Source organism: Mirounga angustirostris, unplaced genomic scaffold (genome assembly GCF_029215605.1).
Source record: "Mirounga angustirostris isolate CCGP_5_RB_7025 unplaced genomic scaffold, mMirAng1.0.hap1 SCAF_15, whole genome shotgun sequence".
Lineage (NCBI taxonomy): Eukaryota > Metazoa > Chordata > Mammalia > Carnivora > Phocidae > Mirounga > Mirounga angustirostris.
The window spans coordinates 17001299-17025051 of record NW_026991723.1 but is presented as its reverse complement, the minus strand read 5'-3'; the positions used below and the strand labels follow the sequence as shown (position 1 = coordinate 17025051).

General features: G+C 43.0%; 1 protein-coding gene across 2 annotated transcripts in view; it reads right to left on the bottom strand.

Annotated features, from left to right (window-relative positions):
* The window catches only part of OSTF1 (osteoclast stimulating factor 1), a 52851-nt gene that overhangs the window by 8425 nt on the left and 20673 nt on the right, over positions 1–23753 (bottom strand). For both annotated transcript variants that reach the window (XM_064579132.1, XM_045882266.3), the window contains exons 2-8: positions 21217–21263; positions 12257–12307; positions 9239–9302; positions 7483–7536; positions 5157–5264; positions 4186–4235; positions 946–1024 (exon numbers count right to left, since the gene is read on the bottom strand). In XM_064579132.1, coding sequence (XP_064435202.1) covers positions 946–1024; positions 4186–4235; positions 5157–5264; positions 7483–7536; positions 9239–9302; positions 12257–12307; positions 21217–21263 — 453 coding nt within the window. The remainder of the gene's footprint in view (positions 1–945; positions 1025–4185; positions 4236–5156; positions 5265–7482; positions 7537–9238; positions 9303–12256; positions 12308–21216; positions 21264–23753) is intronic.

Here is a 23753-nt window from a genome sequence, read left to right as displayed (position 1 = left end):
GATGCTTTACATCTTTTTTCACGAAGTCTCTGACATTCGATGTGCATTTTACACTTGCAGAACATCTCAGTTTGGACTGGGCTCACTTCACCAGCTCAGCAGCCCCAGCGGTACGGCGCAGTTCTCGGCATAACCTTTAGGGGGCGCTACAGTGGTCCTCATGCTGTCTGATCTTTTTTATACCTGAGGTTTACGTCCTCAACACACTTTAAATTAGTAACATTTCCCTTCATATATCCCACAACATTGCTCTGAGGGTCCCTAATGACAGTGCATCCATATGACACCTTGGGACTCAAGCAACTTGTATTATAGCCTTTGGACCAGGGTACAGTATAGGGGATATGCCTGGCCCTCTGTAAGGCTTAATTAATATCTGCAGGACAAGTGGATGGATGGATAGTCAGTCCACAATTTCACTGTCCCCTCTGACTTGTACAGAGATAGGGAATCGAGGTATCTTCTCATTCTTCATACATCTAGCACCTGCTCAGCTCAAAGTAGGAGGTTATAGCTACAGCTTGCGTTCTTATCTATCAAGACTTTCCTGTGTGAAAAGGGGCTCAGCAACTTTACCCATACAGCTTTCTGAGATAGGATCTTCTCCGCACACGCATGCACACAAACACACGCACACACGCACACCTTTCTTCTAAGGCCCTTTAATCCTGCAGAAATATACAATAAACAAGTTCTAAAAGGAATAGATGTAATCTTAAAGCTTACCAAGCTTTCAATTTAAAACTAAAAACTTCACACAAATCACCACAATTCTGTAATTTCAGCTTACTGTAACAACCCTGTGATACAGACAGAGTGAAAGTTAAAACTCCACTTTCAAAACACAGAGCCTATTATTCTTCCTACTATTTCAAATAATGTAATTGAATGTAGCCTATTTTTCCAGGGTACGCGAAGGCTGGATAAACTGGGCACACGCTTTACCTTTTTCCAGAAGCAACTGGACAATATCTGCATAACCCTTCCAGGCAGCAGCATGCAAAGCTGTGTCTCCCAACTTGTTCTACGGTGATTTAAAAAGAGAAAGCAGCATTTTAAAAATAGAGAGTGGACTGAAAATACGCACGAATTCAGGTTTACTCTGAGTAACCTTACAATGAGGACAAGTCATGAAATCGTATAAAATTCCAAAGAGAGAAAGGAGACTCAGGAGACGACAGAAGAGTCACCTGGGGGGAGGGGATGGGACGGAGGAGCAGAGACTGACCTGGCAGAGCACCAGCAGAGCTGCAGATGCCTGCAGAGGGAGACACCAGGAGGAAGCAAGCAGATCTGTGCCTGCAGAAAGCTCGCATGAATTAAGCAATTAGAGATGCCTGGAGACATTGGAGCAGGCATGAGGCATGGGAGTGAAAACAAGAGGACTGGGTGAAAGTGTTTATGGAAGTAATTAGATCACCTTCCTCGCTCCTGGCTGTCAGGTGACCCCATGCAGATGGCAGAATTACTCTGTCAAGAAATTAACCAGACCGTTTCCAAGCGCGTGGAACTTAGAGGTACAAGGAAGGTGGCAATGAGGCCAGGAGCTAAAAGCAGTGGGTGAGCTTGAAAACCAACAAGCTGAGCAGTAAGCTGCCTTCACCTACCCCACTGCCCCAATGTGCAACGTCTAGCATCTACCCCCCGGGCAGGAGGCTGGAGGATGGTTCTCTGGTGAAGCTGAACAGCCCCACATGTGGAAGAGGGAGAGGGTATTCACAATGACAGCTGGATATCACCCACCGAAACAGCTACGACCTTACTTCACATAAGCCCCATAAGCATGCAGAACGTCTATTCACAGTGACAGCTGGATATTACCCAGCGAAACAGCTAGGACCTTACTTCACATAAGCCCCATAAGCATGCAGAACATCTATCACACTTCAACATGAATGGATAGACAAAGATACTAGGTATTTGGAAATACTAGGTACTAGGAAAGCCTCCGTTATTTGAGAAAGGATAAAAACAAAATTAATGGATCTCAGGGGGGAAAGACACAGTACAGTTAATGGCAGAAAATGTTCTAAAAAGCTGTAATTAATAGATCTGAGACATAACATGAAAGAGCATAATAGAACAAGAAAAGATGCTACTTAAAAGTAATAATCAGAGTAAAAGAAAGAGCTTATAGTGGACAGAATTCTAAGATGGTGCCCAAGACTCCTGCCCCCTAGAATCAACCCCCTGAAGAATTCTTCCACCTTGAGTGTGGGTGAGACTAAGGAATATAATGGGATATCACTCCCATAATTAGGTTTCTAATCAGTTGATGTTGAGTTCATCAAAAGGGAGATTATACCAGGTGGGCCTGGCCTAATCAGGTGGGCCCTTTCCCCAAGGTACAGCTTCAGAGACACAATCTCCTACTCGCTTTAAAGAAGAAAGCAAATAGCCATGTTGCGAAATGTCTATGAAGAGGGGTGATCTCTGAAAGCTGCAGGCCAGAGTACTACGGGTGCAAGAAACTCAATCCTCCTGACAAACCTGAGTAAGCCTGGGACAGGATCTGAGCTCCAGATGAGAACCCAGTCCAGCTAATCCCTTGATTCCAGCCCATGAGGCTCAGCAGAGAACCCAGCTGTGCTACACCCAGAATTCCGGCCTATCTACAGAAAGTATAAGCCAAATGACGTCATTGTAAGCTGCTGAGTTTGTGGTTTTTTATTACACTGCAATAGAAAACTTACACTGGACATTAAGGAATGAAAAAGGTAACCAACATAAAGGTAAGAAAATCTCTGAGAAAAACTAAAATAACTGGAGCTTCAATGTCAAGAGGTCCTACCTCACTATGAATGGGCATTCCAGAACCAAAGAACAAAGACAATGGTCAGTAAAAACTGGAAAAGAAACAACAGACAATATTTTTCCAGGCTGAAAGAATCCCCATCGTTACTGGGAAGAGACCCACTCTAAAGCACACTGTGGTGAAATTTCAGAACACCAGGGTCAGAGTAACAATTCTGAGCAAGAGAAAAAGCAGATCACAAAAGAATGAGAATCAAAATGGCATCAAACCTCTCAAAAGCAATCCTAAAAACTGAATACCCTAGAGTCCTGCCTGCAAAATTCTATTTTTTTTTTTAAGATTTTATTTATTTATTTGAGAGAGAGAGACTGAGAGAGAGAGCACATGAGGGGGGTAGGGTCAGAGGGAGAAGCGGGCTCCCCGCTGAGCAGGGAGCCCGATGTGGGACTCGATCCAGGGACTCCAGGATCATGACCTGAGCCGAAGGCAGTCGCTTAACCAACTGAGCCACCCAGGCGCCCCGTCTGCAAAATTCTAAGGGAAATCATTTTCAGCCTTGAATTTTGTCAGCCACATCATCAATCCCTTGGTCCCCTTTCTTAGGAATCTATTTGAAGATGTTCTTCAACAACAAGATGGCAGCCACAGGATGCAGACAAGTGAAGACACACCATAGAAGGGAGGGGAAGGTAAGGCTTCCCAGGAAGAGAGCAAAGGGCAGCAGAGACAAAGCTGCTCAGATCAGAGAATGAGGATGAGGACTTCGGGAAGTACCAGTACCATTCTGGTGAGGGCGGGGGAGGGGTGGAGAAAGCAGTTACCTTCTACATTATGAAGAAGTATGTCAAGAGAACATGAAACAGTGTGGAAGTCTCCAGAGAGATAAAAAACCAAAAGCCAGCTAAATAAAAGTAAGTCCAGAAACAAAAATGACACAAAAGGTGAGCAATATTTAAATAGCCATAATACTTGTGAGCACTGGAGAGTACCATAACCAGAAACTCTGATAGGCTATGTGGGGGAGGACCAGAGGAGCAAAGGTTCGGAGCTGGCAGATGAGACTGGGGGAAGTGGTAAGCTGGAACCTTCAGAAAGGACACCGAAACATTTCTGAAGATGATGACTTAGGAGACAGCTCTGTAGGCATCTTCCTTAGTAACATGAAGGCGAGAGGAAAGAGCTAAGAGCCGAAAGGAGTGAGTGAGAAGGAAGGAGTACGGTAGGCATTTTGGGCTTTATGCAATTTGGACTTCAGTACAACAGAAACTTTTTAATTATTTGTAGTGTTTTGATTAAAAATTGTATGAAAGATACTAAATGGGAAAAGGTCACTTCAAGGCACAAAGACAGGACTTTGCATGCCCATAAGCTGCACCTACAGAACAATGCAGGTGTGGTATGACCACCGACTTCCGCATAAATGATCTTACCTGTTGGTTCAGTTCAATGTTTGGTTGAGTAAACAGCATTTCCACTATGTCTGAAATTCAACGAGGAAAGATATTCTTTAAGAATAAAAAGGAAACGGCTGACAAGACTAGGCATAATAGTTTTAAAAGAGAGGGTTCTTCAGAACAATCTTCAAGAACATCCGTGTAACAAAATTTTTTGAATTTATGTAAGTACAAGACTTAAGAACCTAAAAAGTAGAATTATCTAGGGAAAAGTTGCTTCCAAATAATCTGGCTTTTGCATTTTGACCCGGGGCAATCACTGTAGAACTCTCTACATTTGCTATGCCCTTTATATTCATTTAACTAATCTGTGTTTATGAGCTAAAATAAGATCGGCTTCCTTTTGGGGAATGGCCAGAAACTTTCCTTTGGCTCTGCTATTTAATCTGCTGGATGCTCTGCTTCTGATTGTGGTGTCTGTTTTGCGTGTATGTCATAGGGAGAGGTAAATGGGTGTGGCTGATATTTGGTCAGGCTGAAACAGACCTAGAAATTCCATTTGTCATATTATTGATTATAACTGGATTATAACTGAGAAGGTTACCAACGATCACTAACTTAAGCAAATGCCGTCTTTCTCCTACATCGAACAGCGTGCATTCAACTTAAAATGTACATCATGAAAGCGTATCTTGGGAAAAGCTAAGCTGGAGGAGTCACTCCTGCCCCTTTCTTCTGTAAGATTAGACTGTGGGGTTTGTTTTTACATGACTATTGTTTTCCTGTCACCTTTCTGAGCCCGGGAGAGGAAAGGAAGTTTCCAGTCTTTCAAGTGAGAGAGGTCCACAAAGAGAGCATTCTGCCTACTGCTTCACAAGGCTTCTGGCCCATGTTCTAAAGGACTTGAAAAGAATCATCTCTTTTTTTCATTTCTGTAAATCCATCATCTCTCTGTGGAGCACCGTGTCAGGAATGTGGACTCTGAGGACAACACACAGAAGACATACCTTTATGCCCCCCGTGGCAGGCCCAGTAGAGGGCGGTGCTTCCAGCTTTGTCCAAACCATTAACGCCGACTCGGTTGTCCAAACACTCTCTTAACCAGCTCAAGTTGCCTGAAAAAATTTCACATTTATAAAAACACGAGAAAAAGGGTTTGGTGTTTTGTTTTGCTTTGCTTTGGAATCCATTGCATCCTCCATAAATTCCTATCTAGAATGGATTCGTCAGCAAGTCTGAAATGAAGACCTGCCCAGTAATGCATTCATTATGGTACATTTTCGCTTCCACTATATTAATGAAAAGCATTAACAACAACTTGGGGTTGCGGGAGGGTAGGAAAGGCTTAAACAGCACAAATTATTTGTCACCGTTCTAGGAAGTCCAGAGTCAAGGTGCCGGCAGATTTAGTGTCCGGTAAGAGCCTGCTTCCTGGTTCGTGGACACTGTCTTTCCACCCCTTGGGCAGAAAGAGCAGGGGAGCTCCCCGGGGTCTCCACCGGTACTGGTTCCATTCACGAGCGCAGAGCCCACCAAAGGCCCTACCCCCAAACGCCACCGCACTGGGGTTAGGTTTCAACATCTGAATCTTGAGGGGATGCAAGCATTCAGTCTATGGTACATACTGACTGGCCACACATACATGCTGACCCGCGTGGATGTAAGTGACAAAATACGAGTAAGCTCTGTGGGGCTGTGGATCAATTTTTAATGGTTGGTTAATGGGAAGAGTTGCCTAAATGAGTCTACTTATGGTTGTCTGACTCTGTAAAAAATACATACAAGTAATTTTTTCCTTTGTGAAATCCTAGAACTTGGGGGAAAACAGTCAAACCTAAGAACAAGTACATACTACTCATTTTCATATTAAAATGTACTTTCAGTTCTGATAAGAAAATAAGGAAATAAACACAAAATAACCTGCTCAGAGCTGTTGCTCTCACAGTTAAATATAACTAGTAATTTAAAATCCTCTGGCGAATGCCCCAAATAACTAATTTGCAAATCACTTTGTTCTTTAGTTTCAAGCTTTTACTTAAATTCCAGTCATCGGGGCCCCTGGGTGGCTCAGTCGTTACGCGTCTGCCTTCAGCTCAAGTCATGATCCCAGGGTCCTGGGATCGAGTCCCGCATCGGGCTCCCTGCTCTGCGGGAAGCCTGCTTCTCCCTCTCCCACTCCCCCTGCTTGTGTTCCCTCTCTCACTGTGTCTCTCTCTGTCAAATAAATAAATAAAATCTTTAAATAAATAAATAAATAAATAAATGAGTGAATTCCAGTTACCAAACATATAGTGTAATATTAGTTTCAGATTTTTTAAATGTCAACTTAGTAGTTCTACCTATGCACCATTCTAAAAAAATAATTTCCTTTTCTACATTCACGTTTCAAAAAGATCTGGAATAGAATGAAAGAGAGCTCCTTGAGGCCTTATAAAAACTCCCCATGTCCATAGCAGGGTTTCTCAAAGCGGCCCTGTCAATGGCGGGACTAGAGAATTCTTTGTTGTGGGGCTGACCTGTGTCCCATAGCTATGTCCCCAGCATCTACTACCCAAAAGGTGCCAGGAGCATCCCCAAGTCAACAGTCAGGCATTGCCAAATTTCCCAGGGTTTGAGGGGGAAACCACTGATGTATGGGATAAAGTCCCAGGTCCGAGGCCCATCCCTTTTGCTCCCTCCCTCCCCAACTTCGCCCTCACCCCACACACCTGCACGCACTATAACAACACTCTCCCACGTTAGTCCCACAAGAGGCCTCCACCCTCCTGCCGTCTAATTACTCGTGGCCTCTATAACCTGCTTGACTTAAACATACTTCAATTGTTGTTTTTCTGACACCACCTTGTAACGATCTCTTACACACATCTCTCCCCTTGCCAGAGGTCGAGCTCTGGGAGCCACAGGCAATGTCTCTCCACCTGCCACTGAGCACAAGGTAAGTAAACTACTCAAAAGTGTCTGGTGGCTGACATTTAAAATTTTAAAATCATAGGGGTGCCTGGCCGGCTCAGCTGGTAGAGCATGCGACACCTGATCTCGGGGTTGTGAGTTCGAACCCCACACTGGGGTGTAGAGCTTACTTAAGGAAATAAAAAAAACATTTTAATCACATTTTCTCTCTCGAGGGTGAGAGAAGGCAGAACAGAGATCGCCTCTGGGGGGAGGCGGGGGTTTAACTGGAACGGGAACTTTCTGGGATGACAGAAGTGTTCTAGATCTTGATCTGGACGTCGGTGACATAGGTGTATACACCTGTCAAAAGTCATCAAACTATATAATTAAGATCTGTGTGTTTTACTCCTGGGTATCTCAATCAAAAACAATCACACCTACCTCTTTTTGCGGCTTCATGCAATGGATTGTCAATGGATTCTGCCTGCTCAGCCACTAGATTGAAAAGAAAAAGAGCAAAGCCAACGTTGAGAGTGCCACCCCAATGACTCACTGAAGCCACTTCGCAGTCCCCCGGCTTCCCGAGTGCCAGGGCCTTCCACCACACGGCAGCCCTTTTAGTGTGGATTTAAAAAAAAAAAAAAAAAAAAAACAGCAGAAAATCAAACTGATGCTTCCTGCTTTAAAAGAAGCTGAATTATTTGCTAAATGAAACCAAGCTAAGCAATAAGGCAACACCACAGCAATTAACTGGAGTATAAACAAAAGCCACACACAGTAATTAACTGGAAGTATAAGCAGAAGCAAAGAGATCTGTGCCCTGCATACCAGTATACTCAAGTATGTCTTAAACTGAGTCGCAAAAATGCGAAGGAAAACATTCAATGTTCATTTTTACATTCTGTAAAAACACCCTACTTTGAAGACGGCTGAAAATAATTGTTTCCCTTGTGTGTGTGCACGTGGGGGGGGCACGCACGAGGGGGAAACGGTTTGCTTCCCGTATTTACAGAGGGCAAGCAGCATCTCTACCTGCCTCTGAGGAAGGTGTGTTCTCTGCTGTCCCAGAATCAGCAGGAGTGACCACATGAAGACTGCGGTTCAACACAGATGTCAGACCCAACCCCTCCCGCCATAAAGAGCTGTAACTGGACACTCCCTTGGCTACTGGAGATGCAAAGCAACAGGGGAACATTTTACATGCTCACTGTCTGTGACTGGCTAGAAATGGAGTGCAAAGGTTAGAGGAACGTAGAAATGTTTCAAGTCTTTTTTTTAACCCAGAACGGCATCACCTTTAGATCAGGGCAAGCGGGGCCCCTACGTGGGGCCCCAGACCTCAGCTCTCACTTCCCCCTCCCTTCCCCTCCCCCCTTTGCTCTCCTAGGAACTTTGCAGCAGTCCCTTCCTTGCAATTTTCTAAGTCCTGTGCCGGTGGTTGGAACTGGTGCCTGACGCCAGCCCCATTGGTCTAGGGATTCATCTAATGCTGACGTCAAAAGGAATTTTTGGAAGTGACTGAAATCAAACCTCTTATTACACCGATGGGGAAACAGTCCCAGGGACAGCGGTTAAGTGCCTTCACTAAAGTCCCTTGTGATTAAGAAGTGGAAGAAAAAGGATTAAAACCCTGTTTACCAATCCTGTGCTCTTTTTACTCTACTTTGCTGTTCTGTACTCTGTAGAGACAGAAGTACTTGGTCTGTTTGTCCCTCTTCCAACCAGAAGTGGCTTCATGACAGAGGCCACCTCTCACTACTCAAGCTCCTCAAATGACCTGGATACCCATTAAATGAACATAACTGCCCCAGACGTGAATTAACAAGGCAAGGTCACTTCATCACCAAAGAAAGGGCTAGGCTGAGAAACCATCTGAGATTTGGTTTAACAGCAAAAGAAAAGAAAAAAAAACATTCTAAGAGCTGGATAAAGGAAAGCCATAAGCATTTCTTTGGAAACCTGGGGTTCTATCAAGCGTGCTACAATGCATTTTCTTAAGCCAAAGAATCAAGTTCAAGTACCTCCAGTGCCCATTCCCCTTTTATTACGGAGAGATTCATGGAGTACAAAATGTCCTATACCAGCAATGACTCCATTGATTTCTCAGCCCCGGCAGCAAGCAGAAAGGCTTCAGGAACCAGGAAATTGAAAGTCCACACAGTAGAAACAATGTAATAACCACCACAGCCATGCTTACCATAGTTGCTTGGGATGAGTCCAGTCCTGCCTTTGGAGGTACCTTTCCACCAATTGGTATCACTCTAGTGAAAGAAGAGTTAGATTAAGTGGTACCAAATCCAGCTTACATTCGATCACTTTTAAAACCATCTGGCTCAGGGCGCCTGGGTGGTTCAGTCGGTTAAGTGTCTGCCTTCTGCTCGGGTCATGATCCCAGGGTCCTGGGATCGAGTCCCACATCGGGCTCCCTGCTCAGCAGAAAGCCTACTTCTCCCTCTCCCTTTGCCCCTGCCCTGCTCATTCTGCCTCTCGCACTCTCTCTCTCAAATAAATAAATAAAATCTTTAAAAAAAAAAAAAGAACAAACAAACCCATCTGGCTCAGGGACTTCACCTGTTCTACAGACTGTCCATCGGCCCTGGTCACAACCATCAAGTTTCCTCACCCCCTTGTTATGGATGTCCGTTCCCCCTATCATTAAAGTACAAATATACCCACACTGGCCTGCCACACACACAATACACTTCATCACAGAACCTCAACAAACACACACATCAGAGATCCTATGAAACGGAAGAAAACAATCCATAGAATTTTAAACTATCCATAGAATTTTTTTGTCCATAGTCTAATTTCTCTTAGCTTGAAGATTTCTTTTTTCTTTTTAAAGATTTTCTTTTATTTGTCAGACACAGAGAGAGAGAACACAAGCAGGGGAAGTGGCAGGCAGAGGGAGAAGCAGACTCCTGCTGAGCAAGGAGCCCGACGCAGGGCTCGATCCCAGGACCCCAGGATCATGACCTGAGCTGAAGGCAGACGCTTAACCGACTGAGCCACCCAGGCAGCCCAGAGTTTTGGGATAACTTTATTTTAGAAAAAGCCAAAGCTATAAAAAGTAGGAAAAAACAGGATAATGAACCTACATGAACTCATCTCCCACCTGCATAAATTATTTACTCATGGCCAGCTGTTTCATATATATAACCCACAACCTCCCTCCCCTTCAGATTATCTTGAAATGAACTGTAGACACTGTACATATTTCAGTATGTATTTCTGAAAGATCAGGATTTTTTTCCAAAGACATAAAACCATTATCATAACTTAAAATTTATTTCAATAATTCCTTAATATCATCAAATATCTAGACCACTATTAAAATTTTTCAGTTATCCCACAATTTAGAATCCAAATAAGGGCCATACAATATGACTGACTGATTTGCCTCTTTGGTCTCTTTTAGTATATAGGTTTCCCTCCATTTTTTTTTCATTCCTTCATAATACGCTTGTTGCTTAGTATATTTGTTGAAGAAACCAGTTTATTTGTTCTGCTGAGTTTCAAACAGTCTGGATTTTGCCTGTTGTGTTCCTCTGTTCCCCCTATTGCCTATAAATTGGTTGTTAGTTCTAGAGGCTTAATTAGATTCAGATTCAGTTTTCTGAGCAAGACTATTGTAGTATTGATTTCTTCCATCAGGAGACACATAATGTCTGGTGGTCTGCAAAATGGTGACATTCTATCATTCCTTTTTCACTTAAACAGTCAGAATATCTCTCTAAAGAAAAGTTCTCCCTCATCAACTCTCAGGTTACCCAGAGATGAAGTTCATAGAGAAAAGGCAGAATCAATGCTCATTATTTTCCTTAACTGAAGTTGTCAGAATAAAACGTTGGTTCCCTAGCATCTGCTCAGGGTGAAGAATGATGTTTGGGTTTTTTGAGGTATTATTGGCAGCTCATGGATTTAAACATAGAAAATGTGTTCAATCCTTGGGGAGTGCTGCCCTAATTGACTGTTCAAATTGTCCTATCTTTGACTAGTGGCAGCCTCTTCAGCTTCGGTCCTGTCTTTCTACTGTGACCCTCGTTGTCTCTGGAGGCTTCCTTGCTTTCTAATAACATGGTGTTCTCAGATTATCTTGTACCTTTGCTGCCCCCAACCTGGTAACATGTATTTCTCAACAGAGCCTTGTTCCTTTGAGTGCAAAATAACATATTATTATTGGGTCGCTCATTTTTTTTTTCCTAGGCCTTTTCAAAGGACAGAGCAGGACATGTTTTTATTTTATTGTAGATAAAATACAACATACTTGCAATACAGATGCAGAGCTATGGGGTTTTTATTTAACCTCATTGATCTTACATCCATGTATCTTTTCTTGCAGGCTGAAAATCCCAGTTGTCAGGATCACTGACCTAATGACTCATTTGCTCTCAACCATAACACACATGCAACAATCTCAGCAGAGCAATGCCAAGGCTTCTGCTACAAGATGATAATTAAAACCAGGTTACAGTTATTTTTCTTGCCAGTCCTTTTTGCCCTTCATGTATATTCTACTGGAGATGTTCGGTCTAACTGCTGAGTTTTAAGGTCACTTGGAACAGTTCCTTTCTGTATGGTTATGCCAATTACCTGGGATACAATTAATTTCATTTGAATCATTCTGCTTTTAAATTTCAGGGACTGCTTTTTTACCATTTAATTTTATAACTATGCAAAAGTTTACATGACTCCAAAGTCAGATCTCCAAAACAAGGTGTAATTTTTTTAAAAGTCTTTATTCCATGTTCCCTCTAACCTATTTCCCTTCCCTCACATAGAAGAAACTATTTTTTAAAATTTTATTCGATGATTCCTCTTTTGACTTTTTGTTTTAAACTGAAGAAAACAGTTATACATATAACCTCTCTTAGGTAAATAAGGCATACTGTTCACGCTTTTTTTACCTTGCATTTTTTCACTTAAATTACTCCATAATAGCATTTAGAGATATTCCTCATTCCTTTTTATAAATGCATAATACTCTATTTGTGGATATACCAAAACTTACTCAACTATCTTCTTATAGGTGGACATAAGGGCTACTTCTAATTTTATGCTATTATTACAAATTGTGCTAAAATGAACAAACTGGGCATACGTATTTCTATACAGATAAACATTTAAATACTGTACAATGTTACAGCTACACAAAATAGCCTCATGTATCTTTAGTTCATATGTAGGATTACAAAATATTAGCTGAGCTTACCATGTCAGTAATGTAGATAATATCACCTTCCTCAAAGTACAATTCATCTGGCTGAAAGAAAAAATATATACAGTTTGACTTCATGTGATTTTTCATGAATTAGAATATAATGATGACGCTAGTAATTATATGAATTTCAAATCCTAAAGTACCTTACAGACAATTTGGTTTTTAGATACTTAAATATGCACACAGACCACATAATGAAACATTACTGACAAACTAACGTTATGTTTAGAAAGCTGAATTTTTCCCATTATGGACTTCAAAGAGTTGCATACGTAACATATAAGAATTCCCCCCTACACACACATCTTATATTCTTCCACAATGAAAGCAAGGCATTTCTCTATCAAAACAGAATATTAATAAAACTACTTTCTTGTAAAAATTCTAAAAGGTGATGTACATTTTTTCGTAAAAGGATAAATGTCTAGAATTTAAAACCATGAAAAACAGCCAGGAGTTTGGCTCTTGTCTAAAGGATTAGGCTTCAATCCTTAAATACTTTCATGTCAACATCTACTACCTGCTTATTTTGAGAAAACAACTATCCTATCTTTTCATGATCAGAGAGAATGAACATTTCATATATAAGGATAGTTAATACATAATTCAACCATTAATAAGGCTAAAGAGCGGGAAAAATGGGTAGCAGTAACTCAGAACGTCCAGACCATAAGCAGCTTTCAGGGGTTAGCTGATGATACAGACAATATGCACTCCAGGTTGTACCAGCCAAATGTCCTGCAAACTCTCTGAAGATAGCCGGGTGCTTTAATTAAGCATCTTTTTTCTATCACTACATTAATGCTTACCAGCATGACTTTGTAGGTATATAGGACCATGCCTATTACGAGCAAGTTTCAGATCCTGGGAAATATTCACGTTGTCATGTTGAGTGAAGAATGTGAAGCACAAAATTTCACACAGGATAAGATCACAATTATGCATGAAATATATAGAAACATTTTTCCAAATTTTCTATTGTGAGCATGTATTACTTTCATAATTTTGGTTGGAAAAATGTTTTTTAAACAGGCTTTGATATTTCTGATTATAGTTGCTGTTCCGTACAAATAAAACTCAAGCTAGTGAAACAAATTATCTCATCCATTCATTTTTCCATTTATCTCCTCTCTCAGTTACAGACCAGGGAGGTAAATGTGACTCTGCACTACTAACTTGTTTAGTTTCAAAGCTGATCTGTATTATTATTATAACTATTTCCTCCTGGATATAAACGAAGACTGTATCAGCTATACCATCCTTTAAGCAACCACATACATAAATACTTAGATGCATTATGCATTCAAATATAAAAATTACCAAATGATAATTAATGATACTAAAAAATTGCTGAGTTCCTTTATTTTTTAAAAGATTTTATTTATTTATTTATTTGAGAGAGAGAGAATGAGCGGGGAGAGGCACAGAGATAGAGGGAGAAACAGACTCCCCAATGAGCAGGGAGCCCGATGTGGGACTCATCCCAGGACCCTGAGATCATGACCTGAGCCGAAGGCAGACACTTAACCGACTGAACCACCCAGGCGCCCTGGCTGAGTTCCTTTAAAAGGCACTTCCTGAAGCATTTGTTGCATTTACGACTGATTTACCGAGTCTAGACTTAACACACAGCACAAGCTATGCAAAATTAGTTGAGCCTATGGAGACTTGATGATATAGATTTTATGATTATTAGAAATAGGCATTTAGGGCAAAAACAGTAAAGCCCTCTAAGTTCTTCCCTAATCTTTTCCTATCATGTTCTGATGATCTGTGACCAAGAGACCACCAATATGTGATGGATATAGAAAGTGATTAGGTAAACAAACTATTTCTCTTAGTATTTCCCTGCTGCAAACTGGACTGCTCCCAGAGAGGCCAGAAAGGGGATGCACTGCTCACCCAGCACCCCAGCTAGACACAGTGGCCATCCCTGTAACATTCGCTGGCAACTTCACCACCATTTGACTGTCTCTCCTTGAGATGGCAATAAGGGTTAAGAGGAGAGAATGAAGTGGAACGTAAGGAAGTAAGGAAAACAGAATATATGTGAAAGCGTAGCACTTTTCTTGGAGGGACTTTGAGTTTCTCGGAGTTTCGAAAGAGTGCAATGTCTTGAAGAGATCCCTCTGGTCTTGGAGTCGTCCAAAGCGCATTCTTACCCTGTACCTCTCCAAGAACTAAACCTGCCCACTTATGTCTAACAAGGGGCTTTCGTGGAAGTTAAAGATCATCCCTACCTATGGTGTTGGCCTCCTTTTAAAATCACAAGTCAAGGGCGCCTGGGTGGCTCAGTTGGTTAAGCGACTGCCTTCGGCTCAGGTCATGATCCTGGAGTCCCTGGATCGAGTCCCACGTCGGGCTCCCTGCTCGGCGGGGAGTCTGCTTCTCCCTCTGACCCTCCCCCCTCTCATGTGCTCTCTCTCATTCTCTCTCTCTCAAATAAATAAATAAAATCTTAAAAAAAAAAAAATCACAAGTCAAGTTTGCCTAAATTTCCACACGTAGTAAGTTCATTCACCCTTGAACCAAAAAGGCATGTTTTGAAACAGTATCGAACAAACAGCTTCAAAAAAGCACACAAACAAAAATCCCTGTGATGAGTCCTTCTCATTTAGGAAAAAAAAAGTATAGGGCCCGGAACAATGGAAAGTAAGTGCTTCACAGATACAGGGTTTTCTTTTAGAGGATGAAAATGTTTTGGAACTGGATAGAAGTGAGGGTTGTACAACACTGTGAATATACTAAATGCCTCTGAACTACTCCCTTCAAAACGGTTAATTTTATGCTTTGTGATTTTTTACCTCAATTTTTAAAAGGGCAATAAAAAATAAAATTAAAATTAAAGTAAATTTAGAGGCAATAAAAAGTCAAGAACAGTTACAATTCTTATTGTCTTTTAAGTAATTCTTGTGCTTTGCGGTTTGGTAAAATGCCTCATTTGGAAAATGTCACTCAGTACAGTCATTTCGATACTTCTCAGTGCTGCTTTAGTTTTTAAAATAATGGCTATTGTTCAAACACTGGTGAATGCCACAAGCCACCTATTAGGTGAGACTTGTTTTTCAACTGAGGGAAGGACAACAGGCAGTCGATTTCAGTCAGGGGAAAAAAAAAAGGTCTCGCTATTTTTCCACCCTGAGAAAGGAGAGTGGACAGTTTATTCTCTTTTTAATCAATAGCTCCCAGACAGACAGTGCTACTCCCTGTAAAATATCTTCTTCCAAAGGAACCAGGGGCAGTGCTTACTAACCTAGCTATGGACGTGGTCTACCGAATTCTTCACACTATTTGTAGTAATAAAGACAATAAGGTCATTTTCATGATTTTAAAACTTATATAGATTTTTACCTAAAATATTCACACTTTCCATTAAGAAACTGCTTGCAGGGCACTTAATGTAAATGATTTGATGAGGGTCTACTTTAAATTCCTGGCATCACATGCACGGAACAGAAATGGGAAAACAGTGACACAATCAAGGAAGCACTTTATTTCTAGTTTGTTCTTGGGTTTCAACCACATTCCTCTTTGCCCCTCTCCTTGAAGAACCACAAGGTATCAGGACAAGCAAATTGCTGGCCACTGCAATGTTAGAGTGATGAGTACAAACTTGGTAATATATATTCTCATTCCTGTTTCATTTATTCTTGGTAACCTATAATTCCCAAGGCATTCATTTTGTTGGTTTATGAAAATATATATTTTATAAAAAATTTTAGAGACCATAACATCCTTATGAAACTTTCCAGATGTGTCAACCTGGAACCCCAAGAATTAATAAAAAGATTTTTACAAATCAAATTTTCCATGGATGTTTTTATTTACCACTTTATAAGACTACTAAGAGGGCGCCTGGGTGGCTCAGTCGTTAAGCGTCTGCCTTCGGCTCAGGTCATGATCCCGGGGTCCTGGGATCGAGTCCCACATCGGGCTCCCTGCTCCATAGGAGGCCTGCTTCTCCCTCTCCCACTCCCCCTGGTTGTGTTCCTGCTCTTGCTATCTCTCTCTCTGTCAAATAAATAAATAAAATCTTTAAAAAAAAAAGTATGAAGAGCCAGGCACTAGTCTGGCCGCTTACAAGTATTAACAAATTTAACCCTCACCAGCAACCCCATGAGGTGGGCTTTACTCTTGTCATCACACTGCAGATGAGAAGCTTGTCCAAGGCCATACAGCAGGTGTGTGGTAGACAATAGACTTGAACCACGACAGTTAAGAGTCCGGAACCTTCACCAGCATCTACGCTTTCTCTCTTACGGAAGGGTCATGCATAGCCATCACTAGTCATCAGGGTATCATGACCAGGTTAAAAGGTGGTGGCCTGTTGTTCGCCCCTACTCCCCATCCCTACATGAGGCAGAACAACAAAACCAACAGCCAACCCCTTACACTGGCAAAGCATGCTTAGCCTCGTTCAATCCTCAGGACGACCCATCAGGGGCAGGGCTAAAACACGGGTATCGTCTCCATTTCATAACCAGGCTCAGAGGGGTGTTGAAGAACTTGCCACAAACCACACAGTGAGTAAGTGGCAGGCCCTGGGCTCCTACTTCAGCTTTTGGGATCCCATTCTAGGGATCCTGCCTCTACGCAGAGTGCGATAAACCTAGTCATGTCAGAAAACGTGACATGACAGAGCGGGGTCTTGCTGCTTTCCCTTTAGAAATCGACATGCCGCCAGCACACAGAAAATGCTGTTCCCTCTGTCCCAGTGTGTCTTGACACTGGTCTATCCAGTCCAGCCAGATCTCTGTATGAGACTTTATTGGACTGGGGGTTGGGCAAGAATTAAGAACCAAACAGGCATAAGTGGCGCCAGAACTCCCCGGCCTTCAAGCAAGCTAGAAGGGAAATGGGTTGGCAGGAAGAACCAGGAGTGACAAACTGCCCAGTGTTCTAGCTGTCCCGTGGATCACCGAGACTGAAGCTGGGCACTGCTGTCCCTATCCTGAGGACAGAAGAGTAGGTCAAAGCTGGACCCAGGCCTCCTTAGGGTGCTGCACTTGTCAGCAAGTGTCCCGCAGAGGCCAGCTCAGCCCTTGCATTCTGCCTGGTCCCAATGACTTTGAGGAGGCCAGGTCAGTTCAGGACGTACCAGAGTGCATCCATCCCACTAGGGGTGGTTGCTGAGGGAGATGATAGAGACAGACAAACTGAGCTTCCTGCATCATCCAACAGAAATCCTTATTCAGAAAAAGAACGTAAAACTAAATTAGCTCTGGGATGGGATTCAAAATACTGAATCACTGGTCTAGCACAGGTACTTAAGCAGAAAGGAAGGCCGGGGGCGCCTGGGTGGCTCAGTTGGTTAAGCGACTGCCTTCAGCTCAGGTCATGATCCTGGAGTCCCGGGATCGAGTCCCGCATCGGGCTCCCTGCTCGGCAGGGAGCCTGCTTCTCCCTCTGACCCTTCTCCCTCTCATGCTCTCTGTCTCTCATTCTCTCTGTCTCAAATAAATAAATAAAATCTTTAAAAAAAAAAAAAAGAAAGGAAGGCCGGGAGCTAGAAGCTACTTGCCCAGCCAGCCACCTCCCCTTTAACATCTGGACTGAGGGGAGGTGGAAAGGGGCAGAGTGTGGGAGCAGCAGGTGTGGGATACTCATTACTGAGCACCTGGTACATCCTGGATGAATTAGCAGCACTGCTCCACAGCCGAGGATCCTTGGGAGCAGGGACATTAAAAAATAACATTTTAAATATGGACTCTTTAAGAACACTAATGAACTAAATATCTATTTTCTTCTGGACATTCAATAATAACGAAGATTATTTTTTTAAAGATTTTATTTATTTATTTGAGGTACAGAAACAGAATGCGAGCAAGAGCAGGGGGGGAAGGGCAGAGGGAGAGAGAGAAGCAGGCTTCCCGCAGAGCAGGGAGCCCGATGCGGGGACTCGATCCCAGGACTCTGGGATCGTGACCTGAGCTGAAGGCAGACGCTTAACGGCTGAGCCACCCAGGCACCCCAATAACAACGATTTTTTTTAAAAAACAGTAGTGAAATTCCATCCTGGGGCAGAACTGGAGGTGAATTAAAATAGTCAATATGTCAACCCACCAAAACTATTTGCTAAATGTCAATATATACAGCAACCACTACCCCTCCTAACAGTAATAGCAGGTTCACACAATTAATCTCACCTAATTCGCACTAAAACCCTATGAGATTATTATTCTCACTTGAAAGAGGAGCACGCTGAGGTGCAGAGGTTAGGGAATTCCCGAATTTCCCAGGCCACATAGATGCTAAAGAGGTGGAGTGGGTCCTAAAACCTAAGGCCAGCTCTGAACAACCCTGTGTTCTGCCCCCTCCAAACACGGTTATGGGGAGCAGGACAGAAATGCCAAGTGTAAAAGGCAACCCCCTCTTCGCTGGGTTAATCAGAAAGTCTTTATGGAAAAGGAAGTATGTTATTAGAGCCTAGAGAGGGTAGAAAGGGTTCAGAGATGGGTTCTACTGTGTATCTCTCTACTGTGCATCTAGACTGGAATGGTCTAAGAAGGGAAAGGGGCAGAGGACTGCAGGGCTAGAAACAGGTTGGACCATAGGGGACTCTATCCCCTTCAATAAAGAGGTGAAGCAGATGATGGGAGCAAAGCTACATTGTAGGAAAATCAATCAGGCAGAAGAATGCAGATGGAATGGAGAAGCTGGAGTCCATGGGCCAGAAGCAAGAAAAAGCACACGAGAACCAAAAGAGGAGGAGGTCAGTGAGGAAGGACAAAGGTGATGACCAACAGGATACTGGGGGGGAGGGGGGTCAGGAGTCATGTCTGGTCTCAAACTGAGTACATTCAGGTCCCTTCCTAGAGTGAGGGGGGGCTGCAAAGAATGATTTATTATACACCGACCAGCCCAGGAGGGCAGCTGATGAGCACCCCCCACCCCCACTTCTGTCAACCTCGGGTGGCTTGCAACCTAGGAAACCACTGATTAGGACAATCAGATGCATGAAATGACAGCCTTCCTGTGAGCAGGGGACAAAGACAACAACTTCTGGGGCTCATACTTCCTTACCTTTCTGTGTCCCACCCACTACCCAATTCATATGTTGAAGTCCTAATCCTTAGTACCTCAGAATGTTGAGTGTATTTGGAGACAGATTCTTTAAAGAGGTAGTTAAATTAAAATTAGGTCGTTCGAGTGAGCCCTAATCCATATATGACCAGTGTCCTTTTAAGAAGAGCAGACTGGGAAACTGACAAGCACAGAGGAAAGACAACGCACGTGGGGACACAGGGAGAACACAATCATCTAGGAGAGAGGCTTCGGAAGAAACCAACCCTGGCCACACCTCCACCTGACTCCTTGCCTCCAAAATTCTAAGAAAAATTTTTGTCGGTTAAGCCACGTAGTCTTGCAGGACCTTGTTCTGGCAGCCGGAGCAAGCGGACACGTCGCCCGTTCATTCCCCACTCCTCTGACACAGGGGTGATGCCGCTGAAACGTCCTGGTAAGAAGAATAAAAACCCGAGACCTACCTCTACCCACCCAACCCCTCTTGTTCCAGGAACACTGTGATGATAAAGTCTTGGGAAAACTCATCGGAACCCAAGCACACCCCCTATGAGCTGCATTCCCTGCTGCCATTTACTGGAGCCCACTGCGTGCAAGTCTTCAAATATCCATCTCGTTGCCCGCTCACAGCCAAATTCTGCAGGATGGCTGATGAGGACACAGACGGCCACACGGATTTGGAATTTGAGGGCCAGCCGCAGCCTGATGGTTAGTGAGTCAACGCTCGGCGCCATCTGGTTCTGTGCTACCCTCTGAGATGCTCGGCTCTGGGGACGACAGGGGACACGGCAAACCCAGACAAAGCCAGCGGCAAGCTGCTGTCTCCAGCACGAAGGCTCCCATCTCTAGTAAGTAAGACGGGAACGTCAAGAGAGCAGGTTTCCTTGCTCGGTCTCTTTCCTCTGCCTCCTAACCGTCTGGGCGTTCTGCTCCCACTCTTGCTCTGCTGGATGGTTTCCCTCAGGGAGAGTGGTTCTTCTAAAACGTATCTAATCAACCCTGGACTCAAAACCCTCCATCTTACCCCATGAGGCCCTACGTGATCTGCCCTCCCTCTCCACCCAAGCTCTCTGAACCCATCTCCTACCTCCCTCTCCTTTATTCACAACTTTCTAAGCTGCTGTCTTCCCTGCTGTTTCTAGAACCCACCAAAGATGCTCCTCACTGTTCCCCTGCTCTCTTCCTTCCCTCAGGTCTCCACACGAATGTCACCTTTATAGAAAGCTCATCCCTGGACACCCTGCTGAAAATAACTCTTTTCTCCACGAACCTTTTGGCCCCATACCCTCCTTATTTTTCTTCATAGCACCAATCAGGCCCTGATAGTCCTGTTCATTTGTCTGCTTACTGTCTGTCTCCCTCCACTGGGATGGGAGCTCCATGAGGCCATCCTTTCTGTTGATGTGGCACCATCCCCAAGGCCTGGGCCAGGGTCTGGCACATAGTAAGTGCTCACTAAACCAAGGATGGATGGGTGGATTGATGGATGGACACCAGAAACAGCAGAAACATAAAAAATTGCTCTAGATAGTTGGTAAAGGGTGCCCTTATGAGGTGGCCTGAAGTAGAGGGTCAACAGGAAGAACAAGGAAGGTCAGCGTGAGACCCACAGGAAGGATGACTAAGACAAGGTCCCATGCTTTACATGTGTGGGTCACCTGGTGATTTTTAAAAGTGGGTGATGTCACCCTAGGGGAAAAAGCAGCACAGGATGGACTACATGACCTCAAGGTGGGGAACACTTTCAGATCAACCCGAGGGACTTAGCTCTCACACCTGTGGACTGCATGGAAGTGACTGACCATCCATTCCTGTGAATCACTTACGGCTATCAGAGAAAAAGCAGGCCATTTAGGCCAGAGGAAGTATCTGAATGAAATCACCTTAGGTTTTTATGCCAATTTTGAAGTTAAAAACTGAATACTTACAGTTCTAGGTTCAAATGTGTAAAGAGCTCGGAACACTTTAACTTGCCCTAAAAGAGAGGGAATAAACAGCACATGATCAATTCTTTCATTTTAAGTTTACTCTAAATAGTATCATCCATTATATTCTTCAGAATCCCCTAACTAAAAGCCCATGTGAGAAATTTATTTTGGCATTCAGTGCTTTTTTTCCCACAGAGAAGGTATTTTATAAATATTTATTAAATGAAGGCATGAATCAACACAGCATCTCTGGGGATGATTTTGTTTCCCCTTCTCAAACAACAGGAGCTACAAAATTATTTGGACTCCGTCTCTGTCCTATACAGAGCCCTCCCAACCCTAAGATCTAAGTTTAAAAATTGAAAGGTAAGCATTTAACATAAAGAGATATTTAATGGGACAGTCAACAGCGGTTTAATATCCTTAAATCGATGATTTAGAATTTTGTATTTTTCAAAAGAAAATACCATGGAGAAACACAGTATCTGTTGGAGAAACGTGATTGCATTGAGTCCCAAAACAGAGTGCAGTAACTCAGCAAAGAGGAGGTCATGAAAGCTGTCCTCCATTCTCCCAAAGAATCTCTCTCTTTATATGCCCCTTTCCTGCATTTCCGTAACACCCTGTATTAGAATAAGTGATCTGCTGACCTGTCTCATTTGAGAGCAGGAACCCTGACTTGTTCCATTTCCTGGCATCCACCTAGCATACGGTAAGAACTTCATAAACGCTTCCTAAATGAATATGTAAGTAAAAGAACAAATTCAAACTGTAGGAAGGAGCCTACAGATAGAAAAAAAAAAAAAGAGGTCTTTTTATGAAATAAATATTTAGAAGGAGTATCAAAATAGAAGGGCTACCTGTTTAAAATGAGGTAACAGCATGCCAAGAATCTTCAGAAAGAGCCGCCTAGTACAAGAGCATCACTCAGAACAGTGGTCTCCAAGGTGCGACACGGGAAGACTACTCTGGAAATTACTTAAATTTTTTTATCTTATTCCTTTTCATTTCTATTTTAATTTGTTCCATATATTTTGTGTTATAATATTAACAACAGAACAGGATACACATGCGCCTTGTAGTACACATACATTTATTGGGAGTGAATACTCAAAACCTTTTGCTGGTAGAAAGTTAAGCATTATGAGGACAGGTACTTATATGTTTTGTGAGTGAGATATCCAAGTCCCGAGCACAGTGCCTGGCAACATGATCATTTGTTGAATGGATGAATAAAGGAATAGAAACATGTACTTGAAAAAAAACACAAATACTGAAAACCAGCGGTTTAGAACAGCACTGTCCAATATAACTTCACGCGATGCTGGGAAGGTTCTTCCTCTGTGCTGGCCACATACAGCTACCGGGCACCTGAAATGTGGCGAGCGACTGCGAACTGATTTTTAAACATTATGTGATTTTAATTAAGTTAAATTACCACACGAGGCTGGTGGCTACATAGGGAACAAAGTAGGTTTAGAATATGAGAAAACGGGAAATGACCACGATGTCCACTGAGAGGGATTATGCAAATCAACTCTGATTCATTCTAAGAATGCTGCAGACAGATCTGCAGACACTGATGTAGGGAAGACCCTGCAAAATATTCAGTGAAAAAAAGCAGCTTACAGAGCAGTATGCCAAGTACCATTCCGTTCGTGTTGACAATATACACCCCTTGAATAATAGCACCGACTATGGGGAACTTCACCTTCTACTTTACAAATACTGTTTATATGCATTACGTTCAGCATGTATTACTTTTATAATCAATAAAAATAGTAGAGACACTTTCATGGCAGACGGCGGGGCTTGGGGGAGGTGGGCTTGGCAGTCATTCTTTCTCCTAAATGCCCTATACAGTCGATCCCCTGCTCAGATCCCTTGTGACTTACTTAGAATGTTTGCAAAACAGACATTATTTTTGCAATCTGAGTTCTAATGCCACTTCTTCCCTGCTCTTCTAGTGGGGGAGGCTAATAGGCAGAAGCAAATGTGAAATCTTTTTTCTTCTGGAGTATGTTTTTTACACACACCCGCAGTCCTGAGAAAGGAAATACCAAACGGAAGAAGAGCTGCCAGGAGAAATATCTGCTGACCTGACTGTCTCTCAGAGAGGGGAGGTCAGTTATCTCGATTACTTCAAACTTTCCAGAGAGAAGTTATGCAAGGAAGCAGTCCACCAGCGACCAAAACCAATAATGACAGAACTTTCCTGTCCCTTTGAGGGAATGGCGGCAATGAGATGGGCTACCGCTAATTGTGGAAACCAGATCCAGTGGGAACTTAATGAGCTTAGATAAAATTCAATACAAATTAAAGAACATGAACAAACATACTTGGGGCGCCTGGGTGGCTCAATCAGTGAAGCGTCTGCCTTGGGCTCAGGTCATGATCCCGCGGTCCCAGGATCAAGCCCCACATTGGGCTCCCTGTGCAATGGGGAGCCTGCTTCTGCCCCTCCCTGTGCTTCCCCCTGCTCCTTCTCTCTCTCTCTCTCTCAAATAAATAAATAAATAATGTTTAAAAATAAATAA